Raw genomic sequence first — 18,661 nt, forward strand, 5'->3', positions numbered from 1 at the left:
CGTTTTGTTTAATCAGTTTTATGTATATGAGTACCTTGGGTAAAACCAGGGGTAATAATAGGCGGCTGAAGCGTAGCACTGGCCCTGTTATCTTCCTTGTATACCGTAGGCCTTAGATATAGCAGACTAGCCTGCTATAATTCCAAAGCCGCGTCAGCGGTATAAAGCGGGAGACTATTATTAGTTTTATGTATATTAGTGTATTTTTTAAAGATTTAATTTAAAAATTTGCCATGCATTTAACCGACTTCTTCTACTTTCTCTATATTTAGATAACTCCAAATTAGAACCTTATTTGCTACAAAGCATTGTTGTTACGCCAACTTTATAAGCAAATTATGAGGTGAACGGTAAATAACATTCATTATACAAACTTTCATTGCCTACGCATTTGTTTATCCAATCAAAATTTCAATTACATTGAAGAGAATACACGTTCCAAACATGACGATAGGCAGGTACCTACTTCCTGCGTATAAGAATGAATAATTAAATAACTTCACCATTGAAACGCTGTCAACAAGTGACGATGTAATTAGGGGTAACTAGATGTAACCAGGTTATCTATGAATAGAATTTCACACGTGTTAATCGATAATCAGGCACAGATAAAAGCATTCAATGGAAAAGGGCATAAGTTATCAACAAAGCGCAGGTTTTTAAACTATCGTGATTAATAGGAAACCCAAAATGAATTTTTATTTTATAGTTATACTCTGCTTTTTAATAATAAAAGTAATCTCCAGTAATTTGGTAAATGTTATAACAATTTGAAATTTTGATACTGGTTCTCTATACGGAAATATAGATAAGCTATGTCATTAAGTTGATTCTCCTAAAGACAAAGTTCAAACAAACGAATGATGCGTATAGTGCATCATAGTCTTGTTCGGTAGTACCTTAGATCTGTTAATCAGTTTCCTTTCTATAACTACGAAATCTGTAATAACTTTCTAATCATGTGGCTTCACAGACTTAACCGTAATCATTATAATATTTTCATCGGCTCCAAATTCTTTCCGCATATCTTACCTAAACAGACAGTTTCTATTAGGTCAGTCATCTTGTACTTTTACTTTTTTTGTGTTTTTCTGGTAGATATTTTTGATCGTGTTGATTATTACTGAAGGTTTCTCTTTTGCGCACAATAAGTGGATACCGTCCTTTAATCTTACGCTGTCAAATGCTTTCTTTAGTTCCACAAATAATAAATAGTCCAGTTAGTTGGATTCTAATGACTTTCTTTGCATTTGCTTTATTAAAAATATAGCGTCGATGCATGATCTTCCCGACTTAATACCTTAATTAATTTTAGTGTTGTGTTTAATAAATTAAATCCTCTGTAATTTACCGAGTCCTGTTTGTCTCCTTTTTTAAAGAGAGGTATTAAGATCTTCTTTAAGTGCCATTTTCCCGACGCGATGGAGGTCGGCAATCATCATGGCTATTCGGACTTTAGCGACGGCTGCTCTGAAAAGTTTATTTGATGTAGATTCGTACCATTCTCTTTTCTACGCGTTTCTATGCTTTTTTTCCTTGGATCTTTCCCTGCATAATTAATTGGAGCAAGTTGTCTCTCTCCACGTATGATATGTCCGATATATTCCAATTTTCTTGGTAGTATTAGGATGCTTGTTCTCAATTCTTGTGGTACTCTGTATTGTTCTATTATTATTTGATTAGTTTTAATTTGGTCAGATCTGTTCATTTAACTACTTTAGTTAATTCGGTATTTTGTCCTGTCCTGATCATTTTCAATTTTTCAATTTCCTTAATGCTTCTTTTGCTTCCCCCTTCTTAATGTATATTTTTGTTTGTCGTCACTTTTGGTGTTAGTGGTTTGTTTTCGTTACCTTTAGCAAATCGGGATCGAAAGTAGTCTGCTCATGTTTTTTTCTGAATGTGTTTCGTTTTTATTACTTCTTTGTTCCCATGTTCCTTTTTATTTGTCTGACTAAAGTATTTGGTTCATTTCGGATTCGTTTATAGTGATTGTATGCCTGTTGATTTGCTGTTGTCTGTAATGTAAACAGGCTTTCTTCTATTATTCATATTTGTCTTCACTTCCTCCCTAAACCATGCTCTTTCCATTTTTGATAAATATGTTAGTGTTCGTTACTTTATTCTCTCCAAATGTTTCTGTTGCTTTGTTCATTATATTATTTTGAGTTTTATTAGCTTCTCTCGATGTTATCGTTTTCATACAGTTCTACTAGTTCATTCTCGGTAATCTTCTCTGATATAAAATATATTGTTTTTCTATAGAAGTATTCCGTAGGTTCCGTATTTAGTCCTTCTACTCCGATTTTTATTTTGTGTTGGTATCGCTCTCTTGGATATGAAGTATTTCAAGATGATTCTTATTTTACATAAAACTAGGCTATGGTGGCTATTTACAATGACCTACATCTGTTGACTTGAGTCATCTTACGTCGATTATTTTTGATCGATGTATCTCTCTCTTGATTATAACATAATCTATCATAAATATTTATCCACGAGTGTTATTAAATATACAGGGTGTCCAGAAACTCTACCGACAAACGAAGACAGGAGATTATTTAGATAATTTTAAGACAATTTAACCCAATTCACCTAGTCCGAAAATGCTTATTAAGGGAGCTAGAGCTCTTTGAAGATGGCGTTATGAAATGAGTTTTTCTTAAATACCTCCAGAACGCTTCTATTTAGAAAAACGAAAATTGGTATGCGTATTTACTTTTCAGAGATGCATCGATTCCATCTATTGCAAATTTCTAGTACCGGTCATAGGCGTCCGTTTTGGGTAGAGCAACGGGTATTTTATCGCATAACTTTTTTGTCCTTAACTTTTATGCATTTTTGATACCGGATTATTAAATTGTGAGGTATTCTAGTAATAAAAGGTACTCTTGCTTTAAGTCGGTAGGACACACCGTTTTCTAGAAAAATCGTATTGAAAGTTTTTCGTTTTTGGAATTTGAAAAAAAATTTAAAGAACTTCTCAACAAAAAACGAAGTATTTTACCAACATAAAGTCAGAGTAACTTTTAGTACTCGAATACCTCATAATTTAATAATCTAGTGTCAAAAATGCTCAAAAATTCGAGACAAAAAAGTTATGCTATAAAATAACTGTTGACCTACCCAAAACGGACGCCTATGACCAGTACTAGAAATTCGCAATTAATGAAATCGATTTATCTCTGGAATATAAATAAATGTACCAGTTTTCGTCTTTCTAAACAGTTTTTTTTTGAAATTTTTTTTTATTCAAAAAGCGAAAAATTTTCAATTCGATTTTTCTAGAAAACGGTGTGTCCTACCGATTTAAAACAAGAGTAACTTTTAGTACTACAATACTTCACAATTTAATAATCCAGTGTCAGAAATGTATAAAAGTTAAAGATAAAAAAGTTATGCGATAAAATAACCGTTGCCCTACCCAAAACGGACGCCTATGATCGGTACTAGAAATTTGCAATAGATGGATTAGATTTATATCTTGAAGATAAATACGCGTAGCATACGCTTTTGTTTTTCTAAATAGAAGTGTTCTGGCGGTATTTAAGAAAAACTAATTACAAGACGCCATCTTCAAAGAGCTCTAGCTCCCTTAGGAAGCATTTTCGGACTAAGTGAATTGGGTTAAATTATCTTAAAATTATTTGAAGAATCTCCTGTCTTTGTTTGTCGGTAGAGTTTCTGGACACCCTGTATATTTATGTTGATCTTTTTGGTCAAAAATATGAGGTATATTCTAAGATTATTATGCGGGCAGAAAATCATCAGTTCACCATTTTCGCTTTTAAAATTCTCGTTATGCTTTTGCTCAATTCCAGGTATTACGGTTGCCTATTCGAGCGTTAAAATCGCCCAGTACAATCATTTTCCTTTTGACTTGATCTACTACTTGTTGTCATTCGTCATAAAATGTTTCTCTTGTTATGCGAGGCTTGTTATTTTTAGAGCCGTATAGGTACTCCTATGATGTTCAGGCCTACCTTCTCCATTCTTAACTTTGTTGTTACAATATTCCTGATACGTATTTCTTTGGTATGATTTTGGTATCTTTAGTGCATTAATCAGGCTACATCGTATTTGGCCCTATTTTCTTCTTCTTCTTCTTCTTCTTCTTTTTCTACTTCTTCTTCCTCTTTATAAGCAACTTTGCTTGCTCATTGGCGGATTGATACCTCTATCGAAGGTTGTCACTCCATCTTTTACGCGGTCGGCCGATACTTCTTCTATCGATTGGTGATTTATCTCGTGCTATTTTGACCACACGTGTCTCCCCCATTCTGGTTATGTGGTTGTTCCATTCTTTTTTTCTATTTAGTGTCCATTCGTTTATACACTGTACGTTACATTGTCTTCTAATATCTTCGCTCCTATTTCGATCTTTCAGTTTATTTCCTGTAATTCTTCTCAGTACTCTCATCTCTGCCGTTTCCAGTAGTCTTTGTGTTGTGGCTGTATCGGGTCTTGTTTCTGATTCATAGGTCATTATTGGTCTTACACTGGCTTTATAAATCCTTGACTTCATCTCTGTGTTAATATGTCGGTTTCGCCATATAGTGTTAAGGAATCCTGCCAATCTATTTGCTTTGTGTACTTTATTTCTCACTTCTTTGTCTAGGTCTCCGTAACTTGACAATATAATTCCAAGGTATTTTACTTCCATTACTCGTTCAATACTGATACCATCAATTTCTATTTTGCATCTGATTGGTTCTTTACTGATTACTATTGTTTTGGTTTTCTGAGATGAAATTGTCATATTGAATTCATTTGCTCTTATGTTAAATCTGTGGACTAATTTTTGCAGATTGGGCTATCAATATTGCGTCGTCTGCGTAGCAGAGTATTTGTACTTCTATGTTTCCCATTCTATATCCTCTTCCTTTGTTGACGTTTTTGATGATTTCATCCATGATTAAATTAAAAAGCACAGGACTCAATGAGTCTCTCTGTCTTATTCCGCTGCCTACATCTAGAGGTTCTGTAAGTTGTCTATGTATTCTGACTTCCATTTTGTTGTTTTGGTAGATGTTCTCAACAGTCTTTATGATATCTAGAGGGACCTCTCTATTATACAGAAGATGGATTACATCTTTGAGTCTTACTCTGTCAAATGCTTTCTTTAACCCTTATCCGGGCAACGCATTTTACTTACGTAGCCGGGCAACTCGGGTCCGTTGGGCCCACCACTGTTCTTGAATGTACTATTCATATTTATCAATATATTTCTAATATTCTTTTTTGATTTTTTATTAAAGTTAAATTTAAATTGTTTACCTTAAATAGTCTAGTTGTCTACTTTAAATAGTATGCGGTCTACCTCGAGGGTGCGATCTACCTGAAGGATTAATCACAGGCCCACCATATTTTCATGCCATACTTATCTGGCTTTGAAGGCATATACTGCTTGAAAGGACACCTACCTTGATACGGAACAAGTTGCTCATCTACCGTTATGTTTTTTCCTGCTAAATAGTATTTCTGAAGGTTTTGGTTGACTTGATTCCACACATCGCGTATTGCTGCTATTTTGTCGTTCCTTATTCGTTTAGATCTCGTGTCCTTATCGTCAAATCGAACAAAGCTTAGCATATTTTTGAATGGTTTTAACCCCATGGTAGCTTTAAATATAGTAGGTCCATAAAACTTACTCCAAAGTATATCTACATTATGGATGTTGGCACTCAGGTGCTCTGCAGTTAGTAGTAGTCCAATAAAGGCATAGACTCTGTAGAGTCGCAATATTTCCAGTTCTCTATCCCCAGGACTTTTTCGGCTACGGTATTTGTACACTTCACTATTTCGTTCACAATTTTTTCGTCCACAAACAAAAGGAATCAACAGGATCATCTACACATTGACCAGGAGCTAACATTACTTTGTGCACTTTGCTTTTTATTATGTCGCAGGATCGCAAACGTCCTGTCGGTTGTGGTTGACTCTTCCAGTTAATTCCATCCTTAGTTTCAAAAATTACACACTCTGAAATCTGGGAACTTGTAGCTACACATTCTTCTTCATTATCACTCAATAATACTTGCTGATCATTCTCTACACTTGCTTCCGAAAAATGATCTTCAATTTCAGAGTCACTTTCAATGCCACCTACTTCAGGAGATCCTTCATCATCGGAATCGCATAAATTACAATATGTATACCTATTGCAATAATGTATTAGCAATATCTTGCAGTTCTGCAGCTGATAATGGTTTTCGGGACATTTTATTCTCACTATCTACTTTCACTATAATTCAATATAATTTTAGGAGCTTAGTTGTCGACACTACATCGATATCAAACGACTGATAGCAGATGCAATATTTATTTCAAAATATGTATAGGTTAAATAATATAGCAAAAAACAATATTATGGCATTCCAACAATGATTATCAATTTTTAAAATTCATTTAGAATAGATAAAACACCTATTGTAAGCATCTCTTTGATGTTCATATCAAAGAGATGTTTACATTGTTTGTCACACGTTTAGACTTTATTATTGGATTTCTGGAAACATAAAAGTCGTTTCGATAATCCACAAAAACTTTACCTGACTGCCAGATTAACTTCTGTAACAAAGATTTATAGACCTTAGGTATAAATACAAATAGGGTCCGACGGGCCCGTGTTGCCCCTTTACGTGACAAAATTCTTTCGACGCAATAATTTCACAAACGATAATGAATATTTTGAACAGCTCATGACTATGTTGAAGGAAACATACTTTTACACAAATTCAGTGTTGCATAAAATTCAATAAATTTTTTTTATCAGTTTGTGATAAAAAAATTGGCGTCTAACCTTACCCGGATAAGGGTTAAGTCAATCAGACATAGAAATACTGTTCTACTATAATACTCCAGTGATTTCTCAGTAATTTGATTTATGACGAATATTGCATCTGTACACGATCTTCCAGTACGAAAACCCTGTTGTTCATCTGCTAAACTTATCCTCTGGTCCTATTTTATTATAGTTCAGAGAAATAAGGGAAAAAATAGCCTGTTGGTGACACAACCCCCTTCAGGCGGAAACCAAATTTTTTGAGTAATATGAACATCTATAATAATAACCTATATATTTCCTGCAGCCGATTTTGATGATATACATGGTTATAAACAAATGAAGATCAAAAAACGGTAAATTTTCGCTTTTTTCGTCTATTACTAAGAAAATAGTCATTTTAAAAAAAATTTGAGGGTAAGAAACTCATTAACGGTATAAAAAACTTCAATATTGCGTTTGCTTTATATGTCTATCCTTATTGGTTGCTTAGAAAATTGCAAAATAAATCATAAATTTTGAGTTTTTATAAATATTTATAACTAATGTAAAAATCAACTTAGAACCTTCTTATTAAACGGAATTCTGAGACTTATGGTGCTTAATTCATACCCTAAATTTCGAAGAAATTGGTCAAATAGTTTAAAAGTTATTTAATTTGTTTATCCCAAATTTATTTTTTTTTTGCAACACTGTAAGTCAGAAAATGATGAAACTACAGTAATACTTTGGATAGTTTATGGAAGAAGGAAATTTACAGTATTAATTTAATTAAAAAAAATTACAAAAAATAATTATAAATATTGCAAAATTATTTTGCAAAAACATGTGAATTGAATAAATGGGGGGGGGGGGGGGCTAACTTTGTCACTAATTGTCCTAGGACAGTTGTTTTTCTTTCTAAATGTGTATAAAAATTCAGTCTTTCTAAATATGAAAAAATATTTTTTCTACAGGTAACGGTTAAGAAGTTATTCTAATTGTTTATAAGTAAGCAAAAAATCGACATGTTTTTTCAAAATAATTTTACACTGTTTAAAATTATTTTTTGTCATTTATTTTTAATAATGGTAATAGTATAAATGTTCTTCTTTCATAAATTGTCAGAAGTATGATTGTAGCCTCATAATTTTCTGACTTGTAGTGTTGCAAAAAAAATGAATTTGGGATAAACAAATTAAATAACTTTTAAACTATTTGACCAATTGCTTTGAAATTTAAAATATAATTTAAGTACAAGAAGTATCAGCATTCCGTGTAATAAGAAGGTTCAAAGTTAATTTTTACATAAGTTATGAATATTTTTAAAAACTCAAAATTTATGATTTATTTTGCAATTTTCTAAGCAACCAATAAGGATGGACATATTCAGCGAACGCCATATTGAAGTTTTTTTTATACGATTTATGAGTTTCTTACACTCAAATTTGTTTAAAGTGCTTAACTTTTTAGTAATATACGAAAAAAGCGAAAATTTAGCGTTTTTTGATCTTCATTTGTTTATAACTATGTATATCATCAAAATCGGCTGCAGGAAACATATAGGTTAATAATATAGATGTCCATACTACTCAAAAAATTTGGTTTCGGTCTGGAGGGGGATGTGTCACGAGAAAAATCTTATTTCTCTTGACTATTAGTATTAATCATAAAAATAATAAAAAGCTAGATTGTAACCAGAAAATAGTTATAGAACAAAATTGAGGTTATTACTTACTCGACCTCTTCGAAATGGTCTGTTATCTCTACTCCATGTGACTAAAGCTTTCGGTCTTGAGCCTTCTACTTCGCACTGTATGGAAATTTCTTCATTGGCTATCAATTGCCTTGGTTTATTAATTATTTCCACAGACAGCGGCCGCACTGAAATTAAAATTCTTTTTGAACAAATTTTGAACACATTTACAGTAAAAGCTAAAACGTGATTATATTTCAACAGTTATTTTTAAATTTATATTTTATTTACTTAAATTCTACTCAAATATTTTAGATACACTACTTCAAGAAATTAATGCAACACCTTAAAAATGGGTCATTTTTAATGTCTCCATCAAAAGTCCAGGAATATAGCTACCTAGGTTAAATTCTAAGACTTGATTAACATAACAAAAGTGCGAAAATCATTAGAAGAATAGAAGAGAAAGACTAGCTTGGGCAGGATTTGGAAAACTTAGTTGAATACTTAAGAACCGCAAAAATACCCCAACTACTAGACAAAAGAGACCAACAATGGAGCACCACAATTTAACATGGAAGCCTTACTAGGTAAACGACCAAGAGGAAGACCACAGATTGGTAGACGATATAAAAAGAATAGCCGAAACCAATTGAAAATATGTTGCTCAGGATAGAGATCCGGATCAGGATAGAGGTACCTCTAAGAATAATTAAAATGATCGAAAACATCTACCAGAATAACACAATAAAAGTAAAAGTGGAAGATGAACTAACTGACCCAATTGAAGCAGGCAATGGAATAAGGCAGGGGGATTCCTTGGGTCCTTTATTGTTCAGCCTGATCATGGACAAAATAATAAAAAAGTAAGAACTTAAAAAGGATACCAAATGGGAGAAAAACAAATTAAATAATCTGCTATGCAGACGATGCAATACTAATCTGTCCAAGTGAAGATGATTTACAACGTATGCTGCACCAATTTAACATAACCGCTAGAAAATTTAACATGGTAATTTCCCAAAAAGACAAAATGCATGGTTATAACAGCAAATCCAGTAGGAAGTAAATTGGAGCTGGAAGGAGCTATAATGAAACAAGTGATGGAGTTTAAATATCTCGGAATCACATTATCTAGCAACGGAAGGCTCGAAACAGCATTGAAAGATCAAGTGAATAGAGCAAACCGAGCCGCAGGTTACCTGAATGACACAATATGGAGAAATAAAAATGTCGAAAAAGAAACGAAAGTCAGAATTTACAAAACAGTTGTTAGACCAATAATAATATACGCGGCAGAAACACGACCCGACACAGAGAGGAAAAAACGATTGCTCAAAACAGCGGAGATGAAAACCCTTCGAAAAATCGATGGTAAGACTTTATGGGACAGAGCTAGAAGTACAGATAAACGACGGAGATGCAAGGTGGATAACATTAATAACTCGGTAAGGAACAGAAGAATAGAATGACCACATAAGTCGAATGACAACAAATAGAGTAGTAAAGACAGCGAGGTTCCACAATAGGAAGGCGATCAGTGGGAAGACCACGAAAACGATCGAACGACAATTTACTAGGGGCATATTGAAAAAACAGAGTCATCTCTATACAAAAAGAAGAAGAAGAAGGATAGAGATGGATGAAAAGAGTTTGGAGAGGCCGGTTTCCAAACACGGACGATAGTAGGCTAAGAATAAGAAGACGAAGATAAATATATAAAATTAACTCTTATTATTATGTTTTTGGGATTACAAAGTCCCAGGGTAATTTAGTTATCTAAAATTTTATTAGTATTGTCTTCTGAAACATTTAATTACAACAAATTTTCTGAAACAAAAATATTAATCTACAATAAATATGTTTACCAAATGTCTGTTTTTAATAATAAAAAAATATGAAAGTTTTTCACGTATATCAATTACATTGAAATATGAAAGCAATTATTTGTTTTCACATCATTTTTAAAATGTTATACGCCTATTTTACGCCACCATAATATATCTGAATAAACACTAATAGCACTTTGACATTAACAACACCTGTTACAAGCGTTTATATAACCTCAATTTTTGTAACACATTGATGTGGGATATCAGGGCATGTACGCCCGATTTACAGGTTATTACGACAATACGCAGTTAAAAAATAAAATTTATATGAATGTCACTAATATTCGTATAGTCGGTTCACTAAACTCAGACACAACTGGCTAGTGATTTTAATAAGTAATTTTGCAATTTGGTAAAATTGGCTAAAAAATAATTACTAAATTGTTACTAATTTTGCCAATTTTGGCATAATTGGCAAAAAACAAAAAACTACAGACTAAAATCACTAGCCACTTGTGTCTGAGTTTAGCGAAGCGACTATATTATAAAAGATAGTCTAGGCGCCAAATAGAGGTCACCGTGTTCTTTTAAATTCTGATGGACAAACTCAACGGTTTCTTATGGATTTTTGGCTGCTGATTACGAATTTCAAGGGCGGATTTCGATGCGAGTTGTCAAAAAATTGTTATAAACAATTTAATTGTTTATAAGGCTCTGGCTCATAAACTAAAATAGACAAAAAAATGTTTTAAATAAAATTTGTTCCTTAATAAAACACGAAGAAAAAACGTTTACTAAACTTAAATCCAACAATTAGAACTCAAGATATTGTAAAATTAGTGCACAATGCAAATTGCAAATTGCAAAATAAGTATTTTTCGAAACTTTATCGATCGTAACTCGGCATCTACGCATGCAAATAAGCCTTATAGACCGGGCAGTATCGTCGCCCCCGCTAGCGCAATTATTCCGATTCGATTTTTTTGCACAAACTTACTCAAAAAGAGGTCCTTATAACATATCCACAGGGTGCCTGGCGGTGCCGTGGTCGAAAAATTTTTTAAACATTTTTTTTTTAAGTAAATTCACAAAAATAATTTTTTTATTTCCAACAATTTTTTTCAGATAATTTGGGCCATTCTGAGCAAAAAAGGTCTCTTGTCATTTTTCTCCAAAAATTGACTGTTGTCGAGTTATACGCGATTAAAAATTTGAAAAATGCGAAAATGCCCATTTTCAAGGCTCCATAACTCGATCCAAAATGATTATTATGAAATTCAAAAAGGGGTAAAATCAAGATTCAAATACCTTCTTCAGCGTTCTGAAGAGATTATGTCATTAATTTATTACAAAGCTGTTATTTTTAGTTATTAACAATTAGCCCTATAGTTTAACTGTATCGTCGCCCCCGTTAGCGGAACAATTTCGATCAGATTTTTTTGCACAAACTTACTCAAAAAGGGGTCCTCATAACATATCCACAGGGTGCCATTCGGTGCCGTGGTCGAAAAACTTTTTAAACCATTTTTTTAACAAATTCACAAAAATAATTTTTTCATTTCCAACAATTTTTTTAGATAACTTGGGTCATTCTGAGCAGAAAAGGTCTTCTGTAATTTTTCTCTAAAATTTATTGTTGTCGAGTTATATGCGATTAAAAATTTGAAAAATGCGAAAATGGCCATTTCAAGGCTTCATAACTCGATTAAAAATGATTATTATGAAATTCAAAAAGTGACAAAATCAAGATTGAAATACCTTCTTCAGCGTCCTGAAGAGATTTTTGTCATTATTTTATTACAAAGCTGTTATTTTTAGTTATTAACAATTAGCGGTACAGTCCAACTGTATCGTCGCCCCCGTTAGCGGAACTATTTCGATTAGATTTTTTTGCACAATCTTACTCAAAAATAGGTCCTTATAACATATCCACAGAGTGCCGGCCGGTGGTCGAAAAATTGTTTAAACATTATTTTGAGTAAGTTTGTGCAAAAAAAATCTAATCGAAATAGTTCCGCTAACGGGGATGACGATACAGTTGGACTATAGCGCTAATTGTTAATAACTAAAAGTAACAGCTTTGTAATAAAATAATGCCAAACATCTCTTCAAGACCTTGAAGAAGATATTTGAATCTTGATTTTGTCACTTTTTGACTTTCATAATAATAATTTTTAATCGAGTTATGAAGCTTTGAAAATGGCCATTTTCGCATTTTGCAAATTTTTAATCGCGTATAACTCGACAACAGTCAAGTTTAGAGAAAAATGACCAGAGACCTTTCTTACTCACAATGTCCCAAATTATCTAAAAAAAGTTGTCGGAAATAAAAAAATTATTTTTGTGAATTTGTTTAAAAAAATTTTTTTAAAATATTATTCGACCATGGCACCGCCCGGCACCCTGTGGATATGTTATAAAGACCTCTTTTTGAGTACGTTTGTGCAAAAAAATCTAATCGAAATAGTTCAGCTAACGGGGGCGACGATACATTTGGACTATACCGCTAATTGTTAATAATTAAAAATAACAGCTTTGAATGGAGCCTTGAAAATGGCTATTTTCGCATTTTTCAAATTTTTAATCGCGTATAACTCGACAACAGTCAATTTTAGAGAAAAATGACAGGAGACCTTTTTTGCTCAGAATGATCCAAATTATCTAAAAAAAATTGTTGGAAATAAAAAAATTATTTTTGTGAATTTGATTTAAAAAAATTTTCAACCACGGCACCGCCCGGCACCCTGTGGATATATTATAAAGACCTCTTTTTGAGTAAGTTTGTGCAAAAAAATCGAATCGAAATAGTTCCGCTAACGGGGGCGACGATACAGCTTGACTATATCGCTAATTGTTAATAACTAAAAATAACAGCTTTTTAATAAAATAGTGACAAAAATCTCTTCAGGACGTTGAAGAAGGTATTTGAATCTTGATTACGTCACTTTTTGAATTTCATAATAATCATTTTTAATCGAGTTATGAAGCCTTGAAAACGGCCATTTTCGCATTTTTCAAATTTTTAATCGCGTATAACTCGACAACAGTCAATTTTAAGGAAAAATTACAGGAGACCTTTTTTACTCAGAACGACCCAAATTATCTAAAAAAAATTGTTTTAAAAAAATTGTTTAAAAAAAATTTCGACCACGGCACCGCCCGGCACCCTGTGGATATGCTATAAGGACCTCTTTTTGAGTAAGTTTGTGCAAAAAAATCGAATCGGAATAATTGCGCTAGCGGGGACGACGATACTGCCCGGTCTATTAGGTTATCTCATTTTAAAGCTTAAGTCTTTCAAGCAAAGTTTGTTAAATTACTTTATCTTCATTGGTTTTAAAGTTATACCCGTTTGAAGTTATAATTTTCTTAAAAAAATTGTACAATAATTTGTTTATACGAGTTTCAAGCTAGATTGAGCTATAAACATTTATACTTTAATTAACAATAATGATAGAAGAACTCAAAAGGAGCATTCTGAGCTGCTTACGAAATTGTTCGTAAGTTTATTTTTGGCAAAGATATCGATATTTTGGCTACGGATTTCGTCACTTACTTGACTGTGAGCCGATCTTGCGCCTCATAGCTCGGCATTAAAATATCGATATCTTGGTCAAAAATAAACTTACGAACATTTTCATAAGAACAGATTGTTCCTTTTGGGTTCTACTACCATTATTGTTAATGAAAGTATAAATGTTTATAACTTAAACTTGCTTGAAACCCTTATAGACAAATTAATGTACAATTTTTTTAAGAAAATTATAATTTCACACGGGTATAACTTAAAGAAAAATAAAGATAAGATAATTTGACAAACTTTGTTTGGAAGCCTATTAATGAAGCTTTAAAATGAGATTGACAGTGGCTCATTTGCATGCGTAGCAGCCGAGTTACGAACGATAAAGCTTCGAAAAATACTTATTTCGCAATTTGCAATTTGCATTGTGCACTAATTTTTCAATATCTTGAGTTCTAATTGTTGGATTTAAATTTAGTAAACGTTTTTTGTTCGTTTTTTATTAAGGAACAAATTTAATTTGAAACATTTTTTTATCTCTTTTAGTTTATGAGCCAGAGCCTTATAAAGAATTAAATTGTTTAAAACAATTTTTTGACGTTGAGTTGAGTTTCCCTCTGGCGTCTAGGCTAAGATAGGTAAATCAATATTAATATATCTATAACTGGATTTTTAAATAAGGAAAGCGATTTAGAAAACAAGCATAATGGTCATGGTAAGGCCATCACCATTATGCTTGGTGGTCAGTATCTTGGATAAGGCTTCCAATGCTGTCTGTTTGAGGAGTGTATATGACACGGAGGGTTATGCTACAATTACTCCTCCATCGGTGGTTGGCTTGAAGAATATAGAAAGTCCTTTGCCACTTTAAAGGCGTATTCCTTAGCACTTGACTTATATGCCACTTATGAACTATCCCTGTATAATCTGTTGGAGCAACCTGTATGTCCCTCCACGTGTAATATGGCCGACATATTCCAATTTTCTTGTTTTGATTGTATTTAACATTTCCATTTCTTTATTCATCTTTCTCAGAACTTCTTTGTTTGTGACGTGTTCGGCCCACGATATTTTTTAAATTTTTCCATACACCCACAACTCCAATGATTTCAGTTTTTTAGTTGGTATCGCATTCAAGGTCCAAGCTTCCATTCCATAAAACAAAGTCAAGAAAACGTATCACCTCGCCAACCTAACCCTCAGCTCCAACTTTAAATGTCTTATGCAGAGTACTCATCTCATTCTGTTCAAATTTGCTCTAGCCTTTTTATTCTGATTTTTATTTCCTGGAAGTAATCATTTGTGGAGATCAAGATATGCATATTTCGACAATGGTTCCGTTTATTAAAAGATTCTCGTTTTTTTCTTTGAGTTTTCAATATTCTTATATATTTTGTCTTCTTGGCGTTTATTGTTAGACTGTATTTGTCCCCATACTCTGCTATTCTGGTCACCAGTCTCTGAAGATCTTCCATGTTCTCGGCTACGATCACAGTGTCATCCGAATATTTAATGATATTAATGAGAACTCCATTTATCTTTCTTCTAGCCGTATCACTCTCTAAAGCCTTTTTTTCAGGATTTCTTCCAAGTAATAATTAAAAAGAATTGGTGACAATACGCATTCATGTCTCACCATAGATCTAACTCCAATTTCCTTTGACAGCAGTTTCTTTACACGTAATTTTGCTCGCTGCTTATAGTATAAATTCAATATGCTCCAGAGGTCAATGTAGTCTATCTTCTTATTTCATGAAATTGATTAATTTATTGTTCATGTCGTACTTCATCGAATGCTTTATTAGTCAATAAATCACGAATATAGATCGTGATTGAGTTCAGGCACCTTTGTATTATAGTCCATGTGGGGAGACCGCTCCTGTCTGAAAAAAATTCTGATTCGGTTTCTTTGTAGATTTCTATTAAAAAATGTCCCCTTTAAACAAATCTGAAAGGTGCCGGGCGGAATTTTTGGGCAGAAATTGGTTAAACAATTTTTTTAAACAAATACAAAAGATCACCTTTTTTGACTCTAAAACAATTTTTTTAGATTTTTTGGCTCATTCTAAACAAAAAAGGTATCTTGTGATTTTTCTCAAAAATTAACAGTTTTCAAGTTATAGGCGATTTAAAATCTGAAAAATGCAAAAATACGCATTTTCAAGCTTAAAAACTTATATTTAGATTAGTACCTATTTTTGAGGTTACCAAGTACGGAAATTGTAGTACAAACATTCATTTTCAAGATTCTGCAGACTGATCGGGTTTAACTTTAATTTACACCGTTGTTATTTAATTGTTAATATTATGCGTGTCCATCCCATTTGGCGCGCACTATTTCTAGGGGTTGACAAGACAAGAATTCTTGTCTTGATAACAACTTCTTGTCTTGTCTTGAGAAAAAATCAAGAAATTTAAAAAAATCTTGTCTTGACGTTTTCTTGACATGTTATATCTTGTCTTGACTCAAGAAATTTCAAGAAATTTTAAGATCTTGAAATTTCTTGATTACCTGGTCCGCTGATTTCCCGGCGACCTTTTAATTGCGATGCGTGCTGACACGTCATAATAAATCCCCGAATGACCTACAGAATCTAATACCACAGTCAAAAAATACTTAAATGAGCCTAGGTCAGAAGATGCTGAGAATCTACTTGATTGGTAGAGAAGACACGAGAATGTCTACCCGTTATTATCGAAAATGGCCAAGTATTTTCTCAGAACGCCAGCAACATCTGTACCTGCGGAAAGGCTATTTTTAATAGCAGCTTTAACAATAACAAAGTCAAGAAATCGGCTAGACGTTGACTCCATAATGTTGAGGCCACAGTAACGTCTAATGCCGTTACTGTGGCCCCAGCATAAGAAGTATTATCTGCCTTAATTCACGGCTTATCAATTCCGTTTTAAAAATTTATGTTACATTTACATGTTTTACATTTTGTAAATCGTTTTAGCAAAAAAAGTGTTCAATATATAAAAATACGTTATTTTGTGTTAAAATAGGTTATCTTTTTCACAAATTAATACCTAGTCAAAATATTTCAAGATTTCTTGATTTCTTGACAAGAAATCTTGGTATTGACAAAAAATTTCTTGTCTTGTCTTGAAATATAAAATTACTTCTTGTATTGATCTTGTCTTGAAATTAAGACAAGATCAGGACAAGATCTTGAAATTTTCAAGAACTTGGCGACCCCTAACTATTTCCAAAAATCTCCTATTTCCTGTAAAAAATATATTTTCTAGATTCTTTGGGACATTCTAAATAAAATAGGTTTCTTGTGATTTTTTCAAAAAGTTAATAGTTTTAAAGTGATTAGCGATTTAAAATTCGAAAAATGCGAAAATACGCATTTTTCAATTTCAAATCGGTTATCACTTTAAAACTATTAAATTTTGGGAAAAATGACGAGAAACCTATTTTATTTACAATTTTCCAAAGAATTTAAAAATATATTTTTAGGAGGAAAATAGGTACGTACAATTAACAATTAAATAACAACCGTGTAAATTGAGGTTAGACCCGATCTGTGCGCAGAATTTTGAAAATGAATGTTTAAACTACAATTTAAGTACTTGGCAACCTCAAAACTTCTAATCTAAATATGAGTTTTTAAGCCTTGAAAATGCGTATTTTCGCATTTTCGGATTTTAAATCGCCTATAACTCAAAAACTATCAATTTTTGAGAAAAACTACAAGATATCTTTCTTATTTTGAATCACCCAAAAATCCTAAAAAAATATTCTTCGGGTCAAAAAAGGTGATTTTTTGTATTTGTTTAAAAACATTCTTTAAACAATTTCTGCCCAAAAATTCCTCCCGGCATCCTTCAGATTTGTTTAATATGGACATTTTTGAATAGGAATCCACAAAGAAACCGAATCACAATTTTTATTAAGACGGGAGCGGTCTCACCACATGGACTATTAGTATATTAAGTAAAAAAAAGAGATTCACGCGTTTCTAATGCTTTGCGAAACCTAAAATGTGTATCATTAATGTCTATGTCTAGTTTAGATACTCTTGGGTTTTTGTTTTTGGTGCGACAAATAATGTCGACGTTTGACTAGTGTTTGGGTACTATGACTGAGCTACAAATTTCGTTCATGAGTATAACTAAAATATCAATGTACTGCTTAACTATAATTTTTATCATTTCGATAGGAAGCATGTCAGTACCTGGGCTTTTCCCATTCTTTATTGTTTTTAATGCGGGTAACATTTCTTCTGTTGTAATATATCTGTAACATAACAATTCGTCGATTTCCTCTGCCCAGACGTCTTATTTTTTGCCTCAGATGTCTTCTTTTCTTTATTCTGCCATTTCTTTAACTTTCTTGTGTAGATTAAATAGATCATAATCTTTTTTGAAGGTGCTTTATCGCTTTGTATTTCTCTTCAAAACATTCCGTTTGCCCTCTTTATCACTTTCACTATCTCGTGGTTAATCTCCATGTATTTGTTGATGTTTTTGTTATGTTATTACATTGTTTACAAAAATATATTAAATTGTAAAAAACCTACCCACATCTACTTCTTACATTAAATACCAACTTAACAATGTATATAGTTCAAATGTTCTTTTTCTTTTCCAAAAATTTCCAGTATAAATTCTAAATGTAAAATCGGTCTAACTCTTATACTCCAAAGTAATAGGAAAATATTTAAATCGATAGACGAGCATAAAGTTTTTTAAATTCGATTCAACCATTTCATGGCTATATCCGTTTATATATGTGTATAGACGTTTCTGGAAGCAATACATTAAGCTTCAATATAAGATATCTTCCACTGCTTATCGGCAGATACGGACTCTCATGACTATGGAAATCTGCAAGAGTCGGT

The 18,661-nt window shown here is 32.5% G+C and overlaps 1 protein-coding gene across 2 annotated transcripts in view; it reads right to left on the minus strand.

Annotated features, from left to right (window-relative positions):
• The window catches only part of LOC126880447 (synaptogenesis protein syg-2-like), an 832,444-nt gene that overhangs the window by 257,792 nt on the left and 555,991 nt on the right, over positions 1–18,661 (minus strand). For both annotated transcript variants that reach the window (XM_050644308.1, XM_050644310.1), the window contains one exon: positions 8,502–8,647. In XM_050644308.1, coding sequence (XP_050500265.1) covers positions 8,502–8,647 — 146 coding nt within the window. The remainder of the gene's footprint in view (positions 1–8,501; positions 8,648–18,661) is intronic.

The sequence above is a fragment of the Diabrotica virgifera genome, chromosome 2 (assembly GCF_917563875.1).
Source record: "Diabrotica virgifera virgifera chromosome 2, PGI_DIABVI_V3a".
Classification (NCBI taxonomy): domain Eukaryota; kingdom Metazoa; phylum Arthropoda; class Insecta; order Coleoptera; family Chrysomelidae; genus Diabrotica; species Diabrotica virgifera.